This window comes from Sphaerodactylus townsendi, linkage group LG04 (assembly GCF_021028975.2).
Source record: "Sphaerodactylus townsendi isolate TG3544 linkage group LG04, MPM_Stown_v2.3, whole genome shotgun sequence".
Classification (NCBI taxonomy): domain Eukaryota; kingdom Metazoa; phylum Chordata; class Lepidosauria; order Squamata; family Sphaerodactylidae; genus Sphaerodactylus; species Sphaerodactylus townsendi.
Genome location: NC_059428.1, coordinates 75,330,096 through 75,348,295, shown reverse-complemented (window position 1 = coordinate 75,348,295; position 18,200 = coordinate 75,330,096). Strand labels below are relative to the sequence as shown.

General features: G+C 38.7%; 1 protein-coding gene across 1 annotated transcript in view; it reads right to left on the bottom strand.

Moving 5' to 3' along the window:
* The window catches only part of CFAP47 (cilia and flagella associated protein 47), a 290,800-nt gene that overhangs the window by 34,441 nt on the left and 238,159 nt on the right, over positions 1–18,200 (bottom strand). The window contains exons 49-53 of the mRNA XM_048494089.1: positions 17,599–17,703; positions 12,809–12,965; positions 7,389–7,484; positions 1,268–1,427; positions 521–618 (exon numbers count right to left, since the gene is read on the bottom strand). Of these exons, the coding sequence (XP_048350046.1) occupies positions 521–618; positions 1,268–1,427; positions 7,389–7,484; positions 12,809–12,965; positions 17,599–17,703 (616 nt within the window). The remainder of the gene's footprint in view (positions 1–520; positions 619–1,267; positions 1,428–7,388; positions 7,485–12,808; positions 12,966–17,598; positions 17,704–18,200) is intronic.

The window sequence follows — 18,200 nt, the reverse complement described above, 5'->3', positions numbered from 1 at the left end:
CTCTGTGTCTGGCTGCTGAAGGCTGAGTGCTCGCTGTTCTCACAACTGTTGCAACTGCCAGCTCAGGGGGGCAGAGGGAGTGTGAAATATACCGTGGAAAGTTTGATTTGGGAATCAGAACTTTCCTTGCTGTGGTTCCTGATTCATCTTATGCCTTCAATAAAGAGATCTTTGTTTCAAACAAGTCTACTTATTGTCTGGTCAAGTGAGTCTTGACACCAATTTTATTTTCTTTTAGATGCCAAATTAAAACACATATTTTAACCCAGGTTTTTAATCAAAGGTCACTTCCGTTTTATGGATTGCTTTTATGTTACTTTTGTCCAATGGTTTGTTCCTAATATTGTAGTGATTTTTATCAATAGCCACCTTTAGCAGGAAGAATCACCTTAGAAATATCATAAATAAATAAACAGCAGCAGATTATTATTGCTCTACTTCCAGTTTCAGTTGCAGTCTAAAAAAATTGTCTTTTCAATTGAATAAGAATTAACTTTGCATTTTCTTTCTTTTTGTGTACCTGGTGCTGATCTGTGTGGTTGTGCTTCAGGAATTCCACGTATTGGGAAAATCCAACGGAGTACCTTGATCTCTTCACTCTCAGATAACACAGTGCTGCTGGGACATTTAAAACATCTGTGCATAAATATGATTTGCCTGGAAAATGGATACTGAGTTAAAATAATTAAATACATTTTCTCAGATTGCATTGTGTTCTCAATTAATCCATTTTATAATGCCTTCAGTAGAACTGGTTCCCCATAAGGTGCTCATTTGTCAACATCCTGTGTAAAAAGCTGGAACAAGGTGCTGAACACTGCCAGCATCGCAGCCTTACCACCACCAGTGTAGCAGGGGCGGGTCAGGGACACAGCCACGAAAGGAGCTAACATTAGTTGGCTTCCTCCTGGCTTTTGCCGGCATTATGCCGGCAGGCCATGGTCCACACCTAAGCCAGTCTTTTGCCTGGCGTAAGTCTGGTGTGGCTGATTGAGACTTTTCAGAAGCGGAGAGGGGTTTTGGCTTCCTCACACTGCTGAGAGGCCTTTTGGGGGGATGCATCTGGGCGCAGCTGTTGTGCTGCACCCAAGCACCCAGCTCATGGATGGAGCTGCGCAGTTGGCATCTGTCTCATTCAGGAAATTAAAATGGTGGATTTTATTTGCATTTCTTATCTGTACTGACCAAACAAGTAAAATGAAATGGAGAACTGTTCCATGATCAGTTTTATAAACCTAACAAAGTATTTTGAAATTAAAATACTTACCTGCTTAGTTTGTTGTTGAATTCAAAAGAATCGTCAAAAGACCAGTTTTCATCAAGCATTTTCTCAACACTAACAACTAGCACAGCTTCATACAGTGTCATACTCTGAGGTGCAAACAGCACAGGAATATCCAGTTTGCCTTTTGGAGGCAGAGAGATTCCTAAACAACAACAACAATAGCAGTTCATTGAAACACTGTGCAATAACCAGCTACTAACCTGTTACAGATTTGCCCCCCAATGAAGGTATCTGCCCACACTGCCCCAGCCCAATAAAACACACCACAAACTTTTAGTGGGTAACAAAATATGGCTAGAACTAAACGAAATTCTTAAGAGCTATCCTGCAAGTACCTCCGGGAATTTTTAAGGCTAGAAACCGGATTAATGAGGATAGAAGATAGAATCTTCCTGCAAACAGCCTACTTATGGTTGAAGGCACATAGTAATCAAAAAGGATTATGGCCACTTATTGTCAGTGACTCCTTTCAACCCAGATGGCTCCAGGAAGTCAATGATAAGACAACAAGGATGGGTTTATCACTTCTTGATTTAAAATCTCAACCCAAATTTACAGCAAAAAGCACTCTCAAGCAAAGGGTACAAGATATTGCCAGACAACAAGATTTGCTTAAATATCCGGATTTTACACTAGAAGTATCTCGCAGATACATACAGTCACCAGCCCCACATGTATCTAACACTGAAATACATACACTCAGAAGGGCGTTTACCCTGGTGAGATGTGCCTCACTTCCGTCTGCGATCTTAGTAGGGAGATATAAGAAGATACCTAAAGAAAGGAGGATCTGTTCCTGTAATCTAGAAGAAATGGACACTACAGGCCACATCCTTCTTCGTTGCCCTCACTTCAGAGAAATAAGAGCCAAGATACTAGATCCAATACTAAATAGCTTCCGGGGCTATCTGGAAAATGTATGCATAAGGAAGTTCCTGGAAGACAAAAATCCAAACTGGTCCAGACTGGTTGCCAAATTTTGTACATTTGTTATAAAGAAATGCAGATTAGTGAGCAGGAAACTGATATTGTATTAGAGATATGTATATATGTATATATGAATGTTTGGCTCACAATTATTATCAATTATTATCAATATTATTATTATTATTTTAATCTAGGATTGTACAAATGGGAGTGCAGATGGGCCAAAAGCCAATAAGTAGGCAAGCCCACGCACATATGAATAATTTTAACTTGAGTGACTCATTTTAACGCTAAGTTATGGATTGGATTTATTTTAACGCTAAGTTACGTATTGGATAAGTGAAACAAATTAGGCATCGGTGTTGATTTTAGTGTATATCATATATTACAATTACGCTGGGAATTACAAAGTTGAGAGAATGTGTATAGAATTTGTTGGTCCCTGACAGTAATTTGCTGGTCTTTGACTGTAATAAATTGAATTAAATTTGGCCATAGGCTGAAATTTATTGAGATAGAAGAACAGGAAGCAGAAAGCGCAGCATGGAACGGGTGATCCAAGCAACTGGGCAGCCCGAGTGCTATCCCCCAGTACAACCAAGTTCCTCGAGCCCGCCCACTGGAGGAAATGACTACAGCAGCAGAATTTGGGGGAAAAGAGTCCAGCTGGGCACAGGTCCCTGTCTAGGTCCCTCCCCCAATTTGCTGCTAGGGGTTCCGGATTCAAATGGTTGTGGTGGGTTTTCCGGGCTGTGTGGCCATGGTCTGGTGGATCTTGTTCCCAATGTTTCACTTACATCTGTGGCTGGCATCTTCAGAAGTGTATCACAGAGAAAAGTCTGTTTCACACTGGCCACACAGCCCGGAAAACCCACCACAACCAATCTCTTTTTTTCTTTTTCTTTTCTCAAGATGAGGAAGAGTCAGGTGAGGGAGGGAGGGAACCTTTAAGGCAGGTAGGAGGGATGAAGGGGAGTGTGGGAGGCAAGGCAAACTTTAAAGTCCTACCCTAAGCCCCAGAATGGCAGCTTGGCTCACTACTGTGCCCAGCCCCTCAGCTAGAATCCTCCAAGACCAAATGAGAGGCAGGGGAGTGTGCAAGTGGCGTTGTTGACAGTAGTTGACACTGCAATCTGATTGGCAGAGGCGGGTGGGGCAGCTGGAGGAGACATAGTGGCTGGGTTTGAAAGGAGTTGGCAGGGGGTCCCCAGTAAAGTTGCTTTTCTCAATTTTCCCCCTCTTCCTGTTTTCTTCTTCCATGCTCCCCCTACCTCTTTCTCAACACCTCCTTTTAAATAAAGTTCTTTCTCTTTCCTCAAGGTAAGGAGCAACCAGGCAAGAGAGGAGGAGGGACTTATAAAGCAGGGTGGGAGAGAAAAAGAGGGCATGGGGATGAGGTGAACTCTGCACACAAGCCTCAAGACTTCAAGCTCTTGTGCACATGGTGGTCAAATGGGAGCCCCAGCATCCCAGGAGAAAGGGGTGTGTGCAGTGCTCCAGGAAACGCAATTTGGTTTCAGAGGGAAAGGAAGGTATGACCGGGCAAATGTCATCCCAATGTGACCCACTTCAGTTCCACCAGAAGCTTCTGCCCCCCTTGTTACATGTCTGAGTAGAAATGAAATGTCTGAATAGCTGCCAACAAAACTCAAGGCTAATATATCAGTCTACAGGTAATGAAACATCAAAAAAAGTCCTGTCACAGGCTATAACTCACTTTTTATTTAGATTTCTTCACTACTTTACACATGCACTTCTCAATGTGGAACATACAAAGAGCATGAAGATGAACCTATTTAATCTTTTATCAGTGTTTGAACTAGCCTTGGGTATGACATAGCCACTAACATCTAATATCAAACCACGAAAAAATATAATGCATTGACCTTACTTTTATGCACTGCAAGGCCACAGCGATATATGCAAAAGGAAGTCATTTGACATATAATCAAATGGTTCCTCATTCAGATGGAAGTGGCAATTTTCATCACAACACTGCAATCAAGTGAGGAAGTGGGGTGCAAATGAAATATAGATCTGCAGTAACCACAAGCAAAAAACTCAAAAACCAGATGGTAAACTGTTTCATAATGATAACTTGAAAGAGGAGACCAAGCTACCTGTCTGGCTAACACTCTAGAGTACACCTGAAACAATAATCTATCTACCAAAAGTTTCCAGATGGCTAGACAGCTGAGATGATGTTTCCATCACTACTTTAAAAGTCAGTAAGAGGGAACAGTGCAGTATGTGATGCCCTTCCTTTATAAACCTTGCTCATCCTGTGCGCTGTGAATTAGGAGGAAGAAGTGATCACAGAGTTATGTCCATATTCAATCATAATCTGACCTAACAGTGACCCCAGATGCAATCTTGCAAGGAAAACTGTGAACAGACTCAAAGAAAGCACAATAATGGTTTTATCTACTTGATAACATCACTATCATAACCCATGAAACAATATTTACTTTTACATTATTTTTTCTTACAACCTTGCATTTTGCCATTTCAAAAGACTTATGTTTCATAAAAATGTGTGCCTTTCAAATACAGGGTTTGTAATCTTTAATTCATCAGAAGCTGTAATTTAAAAGTTGTGATTTTGGTATTAAAGAAACAAGATAAACAGTTGTTGTTTAGATTAGAATGCATGAATTGAAACCTGATTTTGAATAATTAAACCTTAAGTTACAACGTAATGTGCAATGAAGCCTGTTTAAACAGTAGTTCTTAGTAATATAGCTGCTGCTAAAATAAAAACAGCAGTAGTGTATTTTAGCCAATGTTCATTTTGTTCATCATGAAAGTGTACTTACAAATACTTCTATCATATATGAGAAATGCCATGATTTAAGCATAGTTACTTCGAAGTAAACTCTATCAGAACCAGTGGAACTTACATTTAGGGAAATGTTTTTAGGAGTGATTTTTAAAGATAGTTTAAATAACATATTGCCAGATAATATAATTCTAGAAATTAGAATGAATAAATATTACATTGTTGGTATTTTAGAACTAGATAATTTTTTATGCGCACATATTTTGAAAATAAAGAACAGCAAGATTTCTGCCAGAGATTTAAACAGCCTACCTTTCTGACAAATAAGTGTACCTGAGTTTTCATTTCAACATTTAATCTACATGTTACTACTTCCAATTTATCAGTACAAGTCAACAGATTATAAGTAGATTAAACTGATTAACAATTTTATCAACTCCTGTGAAAAAATACTGTACATTTTTATATATTGTAGTGTTTAATATTCATAAAATTGCTTGATATATAATTCATTCCAATTCTAATAATGGATTTTGTACAGTATTGTTTATAGCAAGATGAGGTGTTGAATATTAAGCACCAATCCAGGTAGGTAGCCAAAGTTGGAGAGGAGGTAATAGTAGGCTAACATGGACAGCTAAGATAAGCATGTGGTGACCTGTAAAAACAAAGGATTGCCCAGTTTTAACTAACCTACTAATACTTCAGTGGCCAGTGGGAGAAAAATCATCACTATTGGAGATGGTAATGATGTAACTTCTGGGAAAAAACCAGAAGTGATGTCAAACCTCTCTAGGTATCAGAGGAAATTCTATGATAAAATGATAATGGGGCAGTTCCTAGAGGACTGACATAATTTCCAAGGAAAACATGGAAGTGACTTGGTCCTGTCTAAAAATCCCTGAAAACTCTACGGTTTTACCCTAGCGTTTCTGGTGAATCCTAGAGAGGTGTGGTCACTAATGGCTATAAACCCACAACATCCACCCTGATCTTCTGCTAATTGCCAGGCTAGGCTAGGCCTTAGAAAAATGACAGTCATATTTCGGTCCTCCCAAATACATCTACTATAAATTACTTATGTAGTGCTCTCAAAATATTCTACATATTAATATTATCATAAACAACAACAACATTCTTGCCTTCTTTGCCTTCTGATATATTTTGTACATTTTTGTTTGCAAGACTGCTTGGGTCCCTTTTTCCTGCCTAACAAAACTACACCTTGGTTTGTGCCCTAACTGGCACACATCTTTTCCCCAATCCATGATAAGGATTCTGAATGTGTTTGCATGGGATTGAACAAAGGTTTTCTGACCTTCCACTGGACAATTAGGAGAGGGGGCTCCCAGCCAGCTGAATTTTTATGTGTCCATGTGTGGGTGCTATTATCTGCTTTTCTAGAAGTGTGCTTTAAAATGACTAGTCCGTATTTGTCCCAAGAATCTCTATACTAGATTGCAAAAAGCATGCAAGTGGGACAGAACAGGATCTCCAGAGGTCTCAAGGCTGGGTCTCGTATGTTTTTGTCATAGCTCTTGCTTTATTCATGGTAATAATACATAAGAAGTCAATGGGTATTGATCTGGTTAATTTGTATAATTTACACTAATTGGTGGTACAAGACCAGCCAGCCTGTGCAGCATGACTCCCAACGCATCTGTCAGCAGCAGCCTCTGGCGGGGCGAGGGGGAAAGGGGGAGGCGAGATGACAGCGCAAGCGTCCACAGAGAAAGGTAAAACAGTTTGGCCTTTGCAATAATAACAGTAAGGCAGATGAACATGGTTATTAAATCAATGGGAGTAATGCTGGTTCTCCAGTGTGAAATAGTGGTTAAGAGTGTCACTCTAGTGTCTGAGAGAACCAGGTTCAAATCCCCACTTGTTCCATGGAAGCCCACGGGATGACCTTGGGTTAGTCATACTGTCTCAGTCTAACCTAACTTACAACGTTGGTATGAGGATAAAATGGAAGAAAGGAGAATGATGTAAGCTACTTAGGGTACCCATTGGGAGAAAGGTGGAGTCGAAAGGAATTTAATGAATAAAATAAATCATCCAACATTTCTATGGAAATTAATTTCGCCCCTTATTCCATGTTAGTGATGTACTAGCATAACAGTTGTTTCTCATGTGTTTAGACAACAAAACAGGACACTGGAATAAACAGCAAAAACAATTCTAATTGCCCCAAGTGGAATTAAATGAATTGATTCTCCTGTTACCGTGCAGAGTATTAAAGTTTATGATAGCGAAACCCAGCAAATCTACAGCATTATGACTGGCAGTATATTGTAGGAACTGCTGATGAATAGAAATCTGTTTGAACAGGCTACAACTCTTTTCATCTTAAAATCCCACCATTTTGGTAACAATATAAACCATGTAGCCATGTACCTTGTGTTTGGATTAGTGGAAGCCAGAAAACAGACTCCTTATTGATGGGATGCTGGTGAGCAGATTCATTGGGAGCATGTGTGACTTCCACCTGATCTAATGAGAGAAAAAAAGAGAAGAAAATTTTCTTATACTTCAATGTCATATTCAAGGAAACAAAGTCACTAGAGGTTGCAATGTGATCAAAGGACTGTTCTAATGTAAGAACTAATGAATGCTTTTCAAAGTATACTTTGAAATAGGAGATGAAAGTTTTTAAGGTCTCTGAATTTCATTTCTGTCGTTTATATGCAAAAAAAATACTGTATAAACACTGGATTATCATTTTCCTCAAACCAAAGATATGCTCATTCTACAAGGAAATTTAAAGCAAACTAACAAACATTTATCTGCAGTAGCTCTACATTCTATCCAACTTCTTGCTGCATTCTCAACAGATACTTCTGGAAACTAGTGATGTAAATCCTGATACATCAAACTACTATTAAACTTAAGAACTATAGTCTTAAATATAAAGCATTCGCTGATGATATAGTGCTTTTTGTTGAAGATCCACTGAACAATATTAATGAAATAAAGACTAAATTGACTGAATTTGGCAAAAGTGTCAGCTTTTTAAATTAACAAAAGGAAAACTAAGATATTAGCTAAAATTTATCACAGAAGGAAAAAGAAAAACTACAAGAAATTTTAGGATTTAAAGTGGAAAGAAAAGTTAAATACTTAGGAATTATTTTTGGAGAAAAGAATTACACCCTATTTGAAAATAACTACAGTAAAGTGTGGAAAGAAATTAGACAAGATATAGAAAAGTGGAAAAATTACATGTATCATTTTTGGGCAGAATTGCTATTATTAAGCAGAACATTGTGCCAAAATTGATGTACCTATTCCAAAATGCCCCAGTAGATAAATTTAGATAAATTTAGATAAATTCTACTGGATGTCAACTGTTTAGGACAAGAACTATGATAATTTGTGCTTCATGTTATAACAATGTTCCAGTATATATTGTCCAAGTAAAAAACAAATATGAAAATCACACTTGCAGCTCTGCCTGAGATCAATTTTTTTAAATTAATGCATTAAACTATACTTGGAAAATAATCTGCTGTTATTAATTAAAATAAAATCAATTAACTGGCATGATATTTCTAATACAATATAACTGTAGGTGAACAGACATTTATATTAGATTGCTATGAATTCACATTTAGTTGCACTAAATTCTTAATCTAAATTAAAGGATACCCAGGGAAGCGAAAGAGCAGTCAGAAAACATTTTCAAACTGACATTTAAATAAAATGACAATTTCACCATGGAAATGAGGTAAGTTACTATGTGTACAACTTTGTCTTGTAAACAATGTTAACTTTAGTAATCCAAAGGATAAAACAACTATTGTGCTGTGACAGTGAACAACCTCAGCTAAATGTCACCTGAAATAGTGCTACAGAGATAAGTCTTGTGCTTAAAATGCATACCAAAGTAGATGAAACCAGATTCCCAAAAATGAGGCAATTGCCATCCTTAACTGATTAATCCCTGCACGGAGACATTAATTTTTTAGCTCAGTATAGTTTTTTATTCATATGCATGGGCTAGTTGAACTTTTTAATGCATTTTCTCCTAATGAGGTATTGCTAATATGCCCATCCAGATTTATACAAATAAACCCATTTAAATGTTAATGTATGAATGAATTTACAAATTCTTAATTTTACATGCTCTACAAATCATAGAGGCAGTTTATCAAATATTACAGTAGGTAGAATCTATTTTAGCAATTGGAAGCCAGATTTTAGCATTATTGCATTGATATACATATATATCAAGCGTAATTCCAGACAACACGATTTTAACAACTTTTGTGATAGCATAAACTTTTCCAGATGAAAGCCCTTGCTCTATTTTCCAAAGGATTTAAAGGCAAAGCAGGTACTAGATGCCCCCAAATAAGCATATTTGTTTGAACTTACTGAAAAAGGTACTTGAGCATTGCTTACATTATGATACAATCTATATAAAGCTAACAGTGACTTTGTTAGTCACTCCCTAACGCCGAAACTGCTGGACGGATCGCCCCCAAATTTTAACATGACGTTCCTCCCTGTTGTGGGCAGGTAATCGGACCTTCAAATTGCCGAAAGTCCATACCTGAGCCAGGTAAAACATCTTTTTCCTGGCGCACCAGGCCATGAAAGTGGCTGTGTTTAACTGTCACCCTTAGAATGTTTGTGCAGCATGTCTGTGGCCTGAGGGGTTGGTATGAGGGCTTAGAATGTTCGCGCAGATGGGCAGAGATGAGCACTGAAAACAGTAAATAGGTAATACTGTTAGGTAATATGACTGGAAGTGAAACACATACACACTTTGCCGTGTGAGACACCAGGTGGGGTCCCCCTCCCGCACACAAGTAACTTTAACTCTCTGTGCCTCACCCACTGCTACCACATAACACACATACTTTCATACACATCCAGCTCATCCTCACACACCTCACTCTGCCCTCCCTCACATCCAACCACCACTTACCCACTTCCTCACCCATATTCGCCACAGCTCTCTTTTACTAAAAGCGAGCTGGAGTTTGCCTTTTTCTTCTAAGAAAATCCGCGGGGTGGGGGCGAACCAACACTACTCGCTCCACTTCTTTTGCACATGGCCCTTTAAGAACCAAGGGAGCTGGCCTTGATCTGAGTGCCTCACCACCCTGCCTCTGCTGCCTGACTGGAATAGCCTCCTTGCCCCAGTTCTGCCTTAGCCAAGCCAGGACTGTGTGTGTCAACCAGCCTCATGGACAGTGGGATTCGCACTCTGGACAGTTCCGTTGTGGAATGGAAAGGGTTACCTTATACTAAAAAAACAAGGCACTGCCATATAACAATGTGAATTGAAAAGGGAAAGAGGGATTCCATTTGACCACCCCAAAAGGCTATGCTGAAGATCATGGGACCTGCATGGACATCTGTGTGGGTTGCAGACTGTAATGAGGACAATTGCCACAGCAACGCCCCGCTAGTTTAACATAGTTTTAAAAAAGAAGACAAACATTCATTTTTCATGCTTGTATTCCAACCAGAGATCACAGAGTCAGCTGAAACTGTTGAAAACTCAGCATTAATAGCTAGGAGGAAAGAGGAAGAAAATGCTACTCTAATAAAAAATCCAATGGAAGAAAAAGATGCAGCAACATCAGACACAGAGAACTCAGTTGCTCCAACATGCCTGCACTAGAAACAAAAAAGACAAAGTGTTTAGGTAGGAAATGTGTCTTAAAAGATCACAGAGGCATGGGATCATAGAAAGCCATATAGTCGTAAGTCTTTGGGCAGGGGCCATGACTTAGGTTTGGCATGCAGAATGCTCCTGGTTCAATCCTCAGCATCTCCAGTTGTAAGTTATATGAAAGATATATTTGCATATTTGCTATTTTGTCAGATTGATATTTGTAACTTCTCAAAGAAAGATGTTTTCTGTTAACTATGCTAAATTTTGCTAATTACCTTTATATGCTAGAGAATACTGTTATTTAAAGAGCACAGTGGGGTGTACATGAAATATGTCCAGTATATATACTGCTAATTGAGAAGAATCTTAATGTAGATATCTATGTCAAGACGTTATTCACTATGCCACATACATTCTCAAGCTAATATAAAATTTGCTAAGATTCAAAACAGGCAATTCCTTTCTGAACTTCGGCCCTTTCCACAGTGGAGGGGTGGGGTCCGTTCGCATGGGAGCATGCGAGCGGCCCCCACAGAGGCCAGCGTGGGAGAGGTGGCTCCACACGGAGCCGCCTCTTCCCCGTCCCCCCCATTCACCTTGTCGTCCTGCGTCGCCCTGCTGGATTGCTAAGACCCGCCCACGCTGCCCTCTGACCTCCAGGGGTCGGAGGACAGCGAGGGAGGGTCTCAGCAGTCTGGCAGAGCGACGCAGGATGACAAGGTGAGGTGGGGACGACGGGGAAAACAGCATGTTCCAGGCGGTGCTGTTCACACCGCACCAGCAGGAACACGCTGTTTTTCAAAAACCTCCCTCCAGGAGGGAGGGTTTTTTTGGGTGGCCTGATGCCGCCCTGGGGGAGGTGAAGGGAAGCCAGGTTGGCGCTGCTGCGTTTCAGCAGCGCCGCCTGTGCGAACGGCGCCTTAGGGACGGCATCTTTGCCGTCCCTAAGGCGTCATATTTGAGCCGTGCGGAAACGGCCTTCTTTACCTTTATTCACCTCTAGTGATACGTTTCCAGAAATGTTGAAGCCATTAAAAAGAAATGCTTTGTCCCTATTTTGTGCACAGAAAAGCAGAAGTCCTGTGAAAATTATATGTAATACTTAGTTTCCTATGAAGCCTGAACTCCTGTTCTCGCCTCTGCTTTATATCTCTTTATTGACGGGGCCAGCAGTCCTCCCATTTGGGGAGGGTTTTAAATTTTGGTCTTGCTGGGTGCCTTTGTCTTTTAAATTTTGTATTAATCGCTGTTTTTAAAAGGGATTTAGTAATATATTTGTATTGAAATTTATTTGTTTAACTTTGATTTGTTGTTTAGCTGTATTATGATTTAATTTTGTTGTACACCGCCCAGAGCCCTTCGGGGATAGGGCGGTATACAAAACCAATCAATCAATCAATCAATCAATCAATCAATCAATAAACAAACTGTTTTGTGTTGGCTGTAAGTGGAATTTTTCTATATTGATTACCAGCCCATGATTGGTTAAGCCAGATCTTGCTCCAAAGACTGGGAGCAACAGTTGTCTAGGTAGGGATACACCACACAGCAACTATACTTCAGGGAAACTTATCAGCCTCAACTAAAGTTCTAATGGAGGAAACAAAATAATTCAAGGGATTTTCAGGACACATTGATCTATTTATTTACACTTTTATAAACATAACAAATGCTATGTATGTATAAAATTAGCCCTAATGTCATGGCCCACCCAGGTACATCTGAGCCCAGGGACTTGGAGGACTTGTTGGATGAGGAGCCAAATGCTCCATTCCCAGTTGGCAGAAGTGAAGCCACTGGAGGATATGGCCCATGCAGAATCAGACCCAGGGCTACAACTGGAAACCAGCATGGAGACTGTAAGATCAGACCCTGAGCCATAGCCAGAGACCAGCTTGGAAGCCCCTTAGCCTCCTGGTGACAGGCCAATTGCAGGGACTCTGGCATGCTCTCCCCCCCCCTCGCTAAACCCTGTGAACAATTACTGAAATATTCCAATAGCCAAAGCAATAGTCACCCTGACAACATCATCTCTATGCCTCCTTGAGATTCTCTTGCATTTCTACTGTTTCTTTCCTGTAAGCTTCCAGCCTTTTCCCTTTGCAGAGCCACAATGGACCCTGAGGTTTCCATTATTTGGAATTTACTACTATATTAACTATGCAATGATAAATTTTTTTACCATTACCTGTTAAAATCACATCTACCAGTACATCTTCGAAAGTAGGATTTCTGAAGGTTATGATGATCGAAGAATGATAACCCAGGCAAGCGCTGACACTAGATGGTTCCTGGGGCTCAGGAATCAGACCAACACCAGACAAGAAAAAAATCCATTCCTCAAGCTGTAGAATAAACATGTTCACATTTTAATTTGCAGTCATCTTTTTTCCTACAGTAGATTTGTAGTATATTACTAAACAAATTTATACCCTAAGTCAACTGAAGTCAGCACCTAAGTCAATGGCAGTTACACTCTAAGTCAGTTGACTTGGATGGGCATAATGGTGTTTAGGACTACAGTGTCACAGTTTAAAGTATAGTGGACTCAATCAGGCAGCTTTGGTTTCATACAGCGGGTCTCTAATTCTCATTCAGATACAAGAATGGGCTGCCACAGAAGATACTCTGTATCAAAGTCCCTGAAATGGTTTAGATTATAGTCACTTTGTGAGTGGTCCATTTGAAGGCCACTTAGGGCAATGAGGATGACAAAAATAATAGTGGCTGGTTCATCCATTGGATGATGCCTTTCCCATGATGGAATAGCAAGCTGGACCCCTTCTGCTACAGATGTGGCCACTGGCACAACTATTCCATGCATATACTTGATTGGTGCAATTCTTAGATCTCAGAAAAGGACTATATAAATCAGGTGTCTATATGTCTCACCTATGTCACACATTAGATTTCTCTGGAACTCTAGATCTAAAGATCTTCTGGTTTTCATTTAGTTTCTTAGTTTCCTAATTATAACGTAATAGGGTAATTTCTAAATTTGTTAACAATACGTAGTTATACATTTGTTCAAAGGAAAAACTTCAGTTGTTTAAAAAAATCTTTCTTAGCATACCAGCAGTGTGGTTAAGAGATGTCCAATAAACAAACACAAATACGATGCAAAACAGGAAGCTTAGCTCTGGCACAATCTCCATTCATTTTAATACAGTTCGTGTGGGAATAGCAATAAGTAGATAATGACCCTATAATGTAAGTTATATGTTTATTGATTCTCACTGCTTTGGTAAGAAACCAACCAATCAACCATTAAAAGAACACAACCCAGCTACCTCACTGCCTAGCCCTGGTTCTGTTTTGTGTGGTACATTTCAACATTATTCTAAAGTAATATATTATACAGCAGAGCTTAAAACCTATGCAGAGAATACTGGACAAGATCTAATAACAGATCCTGCTCACCTGTAACTCTATTCAGTATTAGTGTCAGTACATTGTGAATGGATGTTGCAGATTTACTAAAACAACTGGGTGAAATAAGGTATATTAACATCTTGGCTAACCATTATATTCAACCTGACATTTCAGTTATGCTGTCCCAACAAAGTTAATTTCAGTGATCAAAAACAAGAGTAAAGTGATTATGGGCTAAGCTCAGATTCTTACTTGCAAAGAGCTCTTTGCACAGCTCTAAACTAGAAACAAATGAAGCAGATAATAACCCACAGTGATTTCTCTCAATTTGATGATGCGGCACAATCAAAAACAGTTAAAGCTTGTCTTATAAGTGCTGACAGTTGATTTTAGATTAGTTAGCTACTCAGCTATAAAATGATTTAAAGTGTCAGTTCAGAAGCATTTAATCAGTGAAATCAAGGGAAAAAAATCAATGCCATTTTTTTAAGATTAAAAGTAGGCCAAATTTCACACATTGTAAAAAAGACTTTCAAGGGCCTTTGTTAACCCCCTCACCCCAAACCTGGACCTTGGTTTGTTACAAATGACATAATACTATGTATAAATACATTCAGACAATCTGTAGAAATTACGATTATCTTTAATCCAAGGGGTTTCCTTCAAAAATCTGAAGCAAAAATCTGGCATCAAGTTTTGCTACAAAGTAGAACCTCAAATTCTGTGACTGATAGTGAAACCAACTCCTTCTACTGCCTTCCCTTTTCCTAACTCAGGTGTTTGAGGGTTGAAAGACCCACAAACCTGTGAATGTCATGTCACTTCAACCCAGTGACGAAGGGAGGGGGAACTGTGTCCAGGGCATGAACTGCCCGCCCGCCCTCTCCCGCCCTGCCCTCAACTAAAACCAGGACAGAAGGGTGATAGGGTGGCAATTAATGGTTTAGTCTTTAGATTTAATATGCATTAAAGTTTGTCCTTGGGATGTGGAATGAGATAGTGTAGCCTGTTCACATCAACATCTTGGACGCTAAACTGGGTCAGTACTTCAAAAGGAGACCTCCAAAGAAGACTCTGTAGAAGAAAGCAAGGGCAAGCCACCTTTGCTCAATCACTTGCCTTGAAAACCCTACTAGAGTTCACCTGGACCTTGATGGCACTTTATACATGTAAAACACAACATATGCAAATTTGCTGTCATGTTTTAAATGTATTTACAACAGTGGTTCTCAACCTTCCTAATGCGTGACCCTTTAATACAGTTCCTCATGTTGTGGTGACCCCCAACCCTAACATTTATCCATTTTACAGATGGAGAACACTCATGCAGAGAGTCCTAAGCGACCCCTGTAAAAAGGTCATTCAACCCCCAAAGGGGTCATGACCCACAGGTTGAGAACCACTGGTTTACAAGGTTCACAGTGGTTTGTGGTTCAACTCTCCACTATCTAGTGTGTTCTCTAAAGATCTGGAATTTTGTTTTATTTGCTCACGCCTGTTTAATCTGTATATATTATTTTCTGTAACTATCTGTATCTTACTAATGGTTTTATATTCATGTATTTTTTATGTGTATTCATGTATCTGATTCAGTTTGACATCTGGAATTTGCTTTTGCAGTGTATTGTTCAGTAACGTCTTCCAATAACCATTCCAATAACTAAACTGTATCAGTAAAATTGGATCCTGTGTGCTCCTATTAAAAGTTGCATATCAACCATGGTGATAGGAACTCATAGAGCCCTCCGGGGATGGGGTGGTATACCAAATTGAATAATAATAATAATAATAATAATAATAATAATAATAATAATAATAATAATAATAATAATAATAATAATAATAATAATAATAATAAAAAATAGGAGCAGAGGCATCCTGCTTAAGGAGGATCAAATTAACTAAGACTACTATGGATTTAATTGTTCTGAGGTTTTGGCACACTTTCTCAAGTGATCAGCTGCTCTGTATAGGTTTTGAATATTCTACCATTGTTTTGATTCTGTTTTGATACATCCATTGCAATGTGACTCACTTTCTTGAGAGACCTGCTTTCTGTGGGTTTCAGTTTTCTTGTGATATGGCTTCTATTGCTTTTGCCTCAGGAGAGAGCATGAACAAATCACTGCAAGAGCAAATGGCTCAATAAAGAGGTGTTTTTCATGATCCTTCCCCAACCTCTTTGCAGTAGTTTGAAAATGCAAACAACTGGTATAGAACATGCTTGCTTTGTATAATTAGCCATTTTATATTATGTAAAATTACATAATGCAGATTTGGGGATCTTAAATATGGCAACTCTAGTCTGATCTAAAGAGCAACCTGATAGAGAAGGGCTAAGAGTCAGTTGCAAAATCATTACTATTCTGTAATTGGCATCAATTCTTAAAGACCAGCAGCAGAGATGTCAAAAGTTTCAAATGATGCAGGGATCTAAAGAGCACGGCAAAGTAGCAAAAATTACATAAAACAGTGAAAAGAGGGGGGGGGGGTTGAGGGGGTGGACACAGCAAATGAAAGGATGAGATATTCATTAAAGGTTTTGCCACTACTAGACACAAGAGATACAGGGTAACAAAAATGGAGTGCCAGGCCTCAATTTGGACTTGAAAGGTCTATTGCTTTAGTAATCATAGAGAATTAAACTTTTTAATTTATTGAGTTCTGTAAACTATCATGGTTTCAGACAGAATAATATCCTATTGAGCTGTGTTTGGGTACACACCATATATACTATTTAGGCTGATACCTTTTCGTGTTGGAGTTCGTTTTCCATGGAATAAATATTAAGGAAGAATCTAAGTGGTATATCTTGCAAAGCTTACTAATACTCCACACTGGATTTTAAAAAGTCATCATCAGAATTAATAAATATACCAAATTCACATAATCTGGTTGATTTAAGTTATAAATCACTTTTAACTTTTACAGAATTCATACTTTTGCAAATTAACAGAAATTCTACATTTTACCCATTATTAAACTGAAGTGTTTTAAAAGTAAGAATCCCATTTGGAAATCTTATGTCCCAACAAGGAGGAGAAAAAAAGTATGCATTTTAGAAATCAAACTTTTATTCAAGTAAACATGACATACATGCGGACATAATGCTATTTAGGTCATAAAAATTGCATTTTAAAAGAGATACTGTGTAAGATATATCCAAAGAACAGTGACATTTGTAATAGTATTGATTTTGAAATATGTTCTTGAATATTAAACGAGCCATAATTTTTAATAACAAGATAATTATCCCCTGAATATCAGTGGATAATATTTAAAGTTTACAAAATTTTGAACAAGAATTGATGAGTTTAAAAAAAAACTCATCTCCCCAACAGATTCCTTATGAATTATATAGTTTCACAATTCGCATCAAGTTCAAATGACCTAAGTACTTCATTTGAGTCACCAGAACTTTCATCAGGTATGTAACACTATGGTATTATTAAATTTTGGGTCAGTATTCAGTGGACTAGATGCAGAATTTTGTCCAAGACGAAGTCTTGGCATAGGAGATATAATGCACATGCTCTACAGTGCATAGCTATTTATTTCACCCCTCAATACATTACTATGTATGAAAATATAATTGATCATCCATACCTGTGGGCACAAGAAAGAGATTTTTGCAGTGTGGCATGTTCTTCCTAGTTCAGAAGGACAAAATTGAACTGGTACTTCAGTAGTAGAACATGGAGCTACAATCAGCTGCAATAAAATCAGGGGGAAAACAAAAGAAGAAAAATAAAATCAATACTTTTTTGGGAGCCAGTTCTTCTCTTTTGCCTCATATCGACACTGTTATGTTTACGTGATTAATGTGTTCCACTGTCTACTCTCAGCATGCAGGATTTGCTAAGGCTGATAACGTGCGTTGCAGTAAACAGTGCTTAGTGGCAGTCACAGCACGCTTGTTCCCCAGAAACTAAAAAACACGGTATTACTAGCCAAAAAGAAGGAAGCAAAGCTTGTTTGAAAGCATGGATGAAAGGAACAGAACCTCAGGTTCAAATTGTATATTTCTACTTTATCTTTTTCCCATCACAGAAATGCTTTAAAGTCTTATATGCCTGCACAATTTTTTTTAAAAAAAATTAAGAGTGCCATGCAGTTGTCTCTGTACGTTTCCTCCCATCATTATATACATTCATATGGGCTCAGAGAAATTATCATGCTGTGATCTACATTCTCTTACATTACAATAT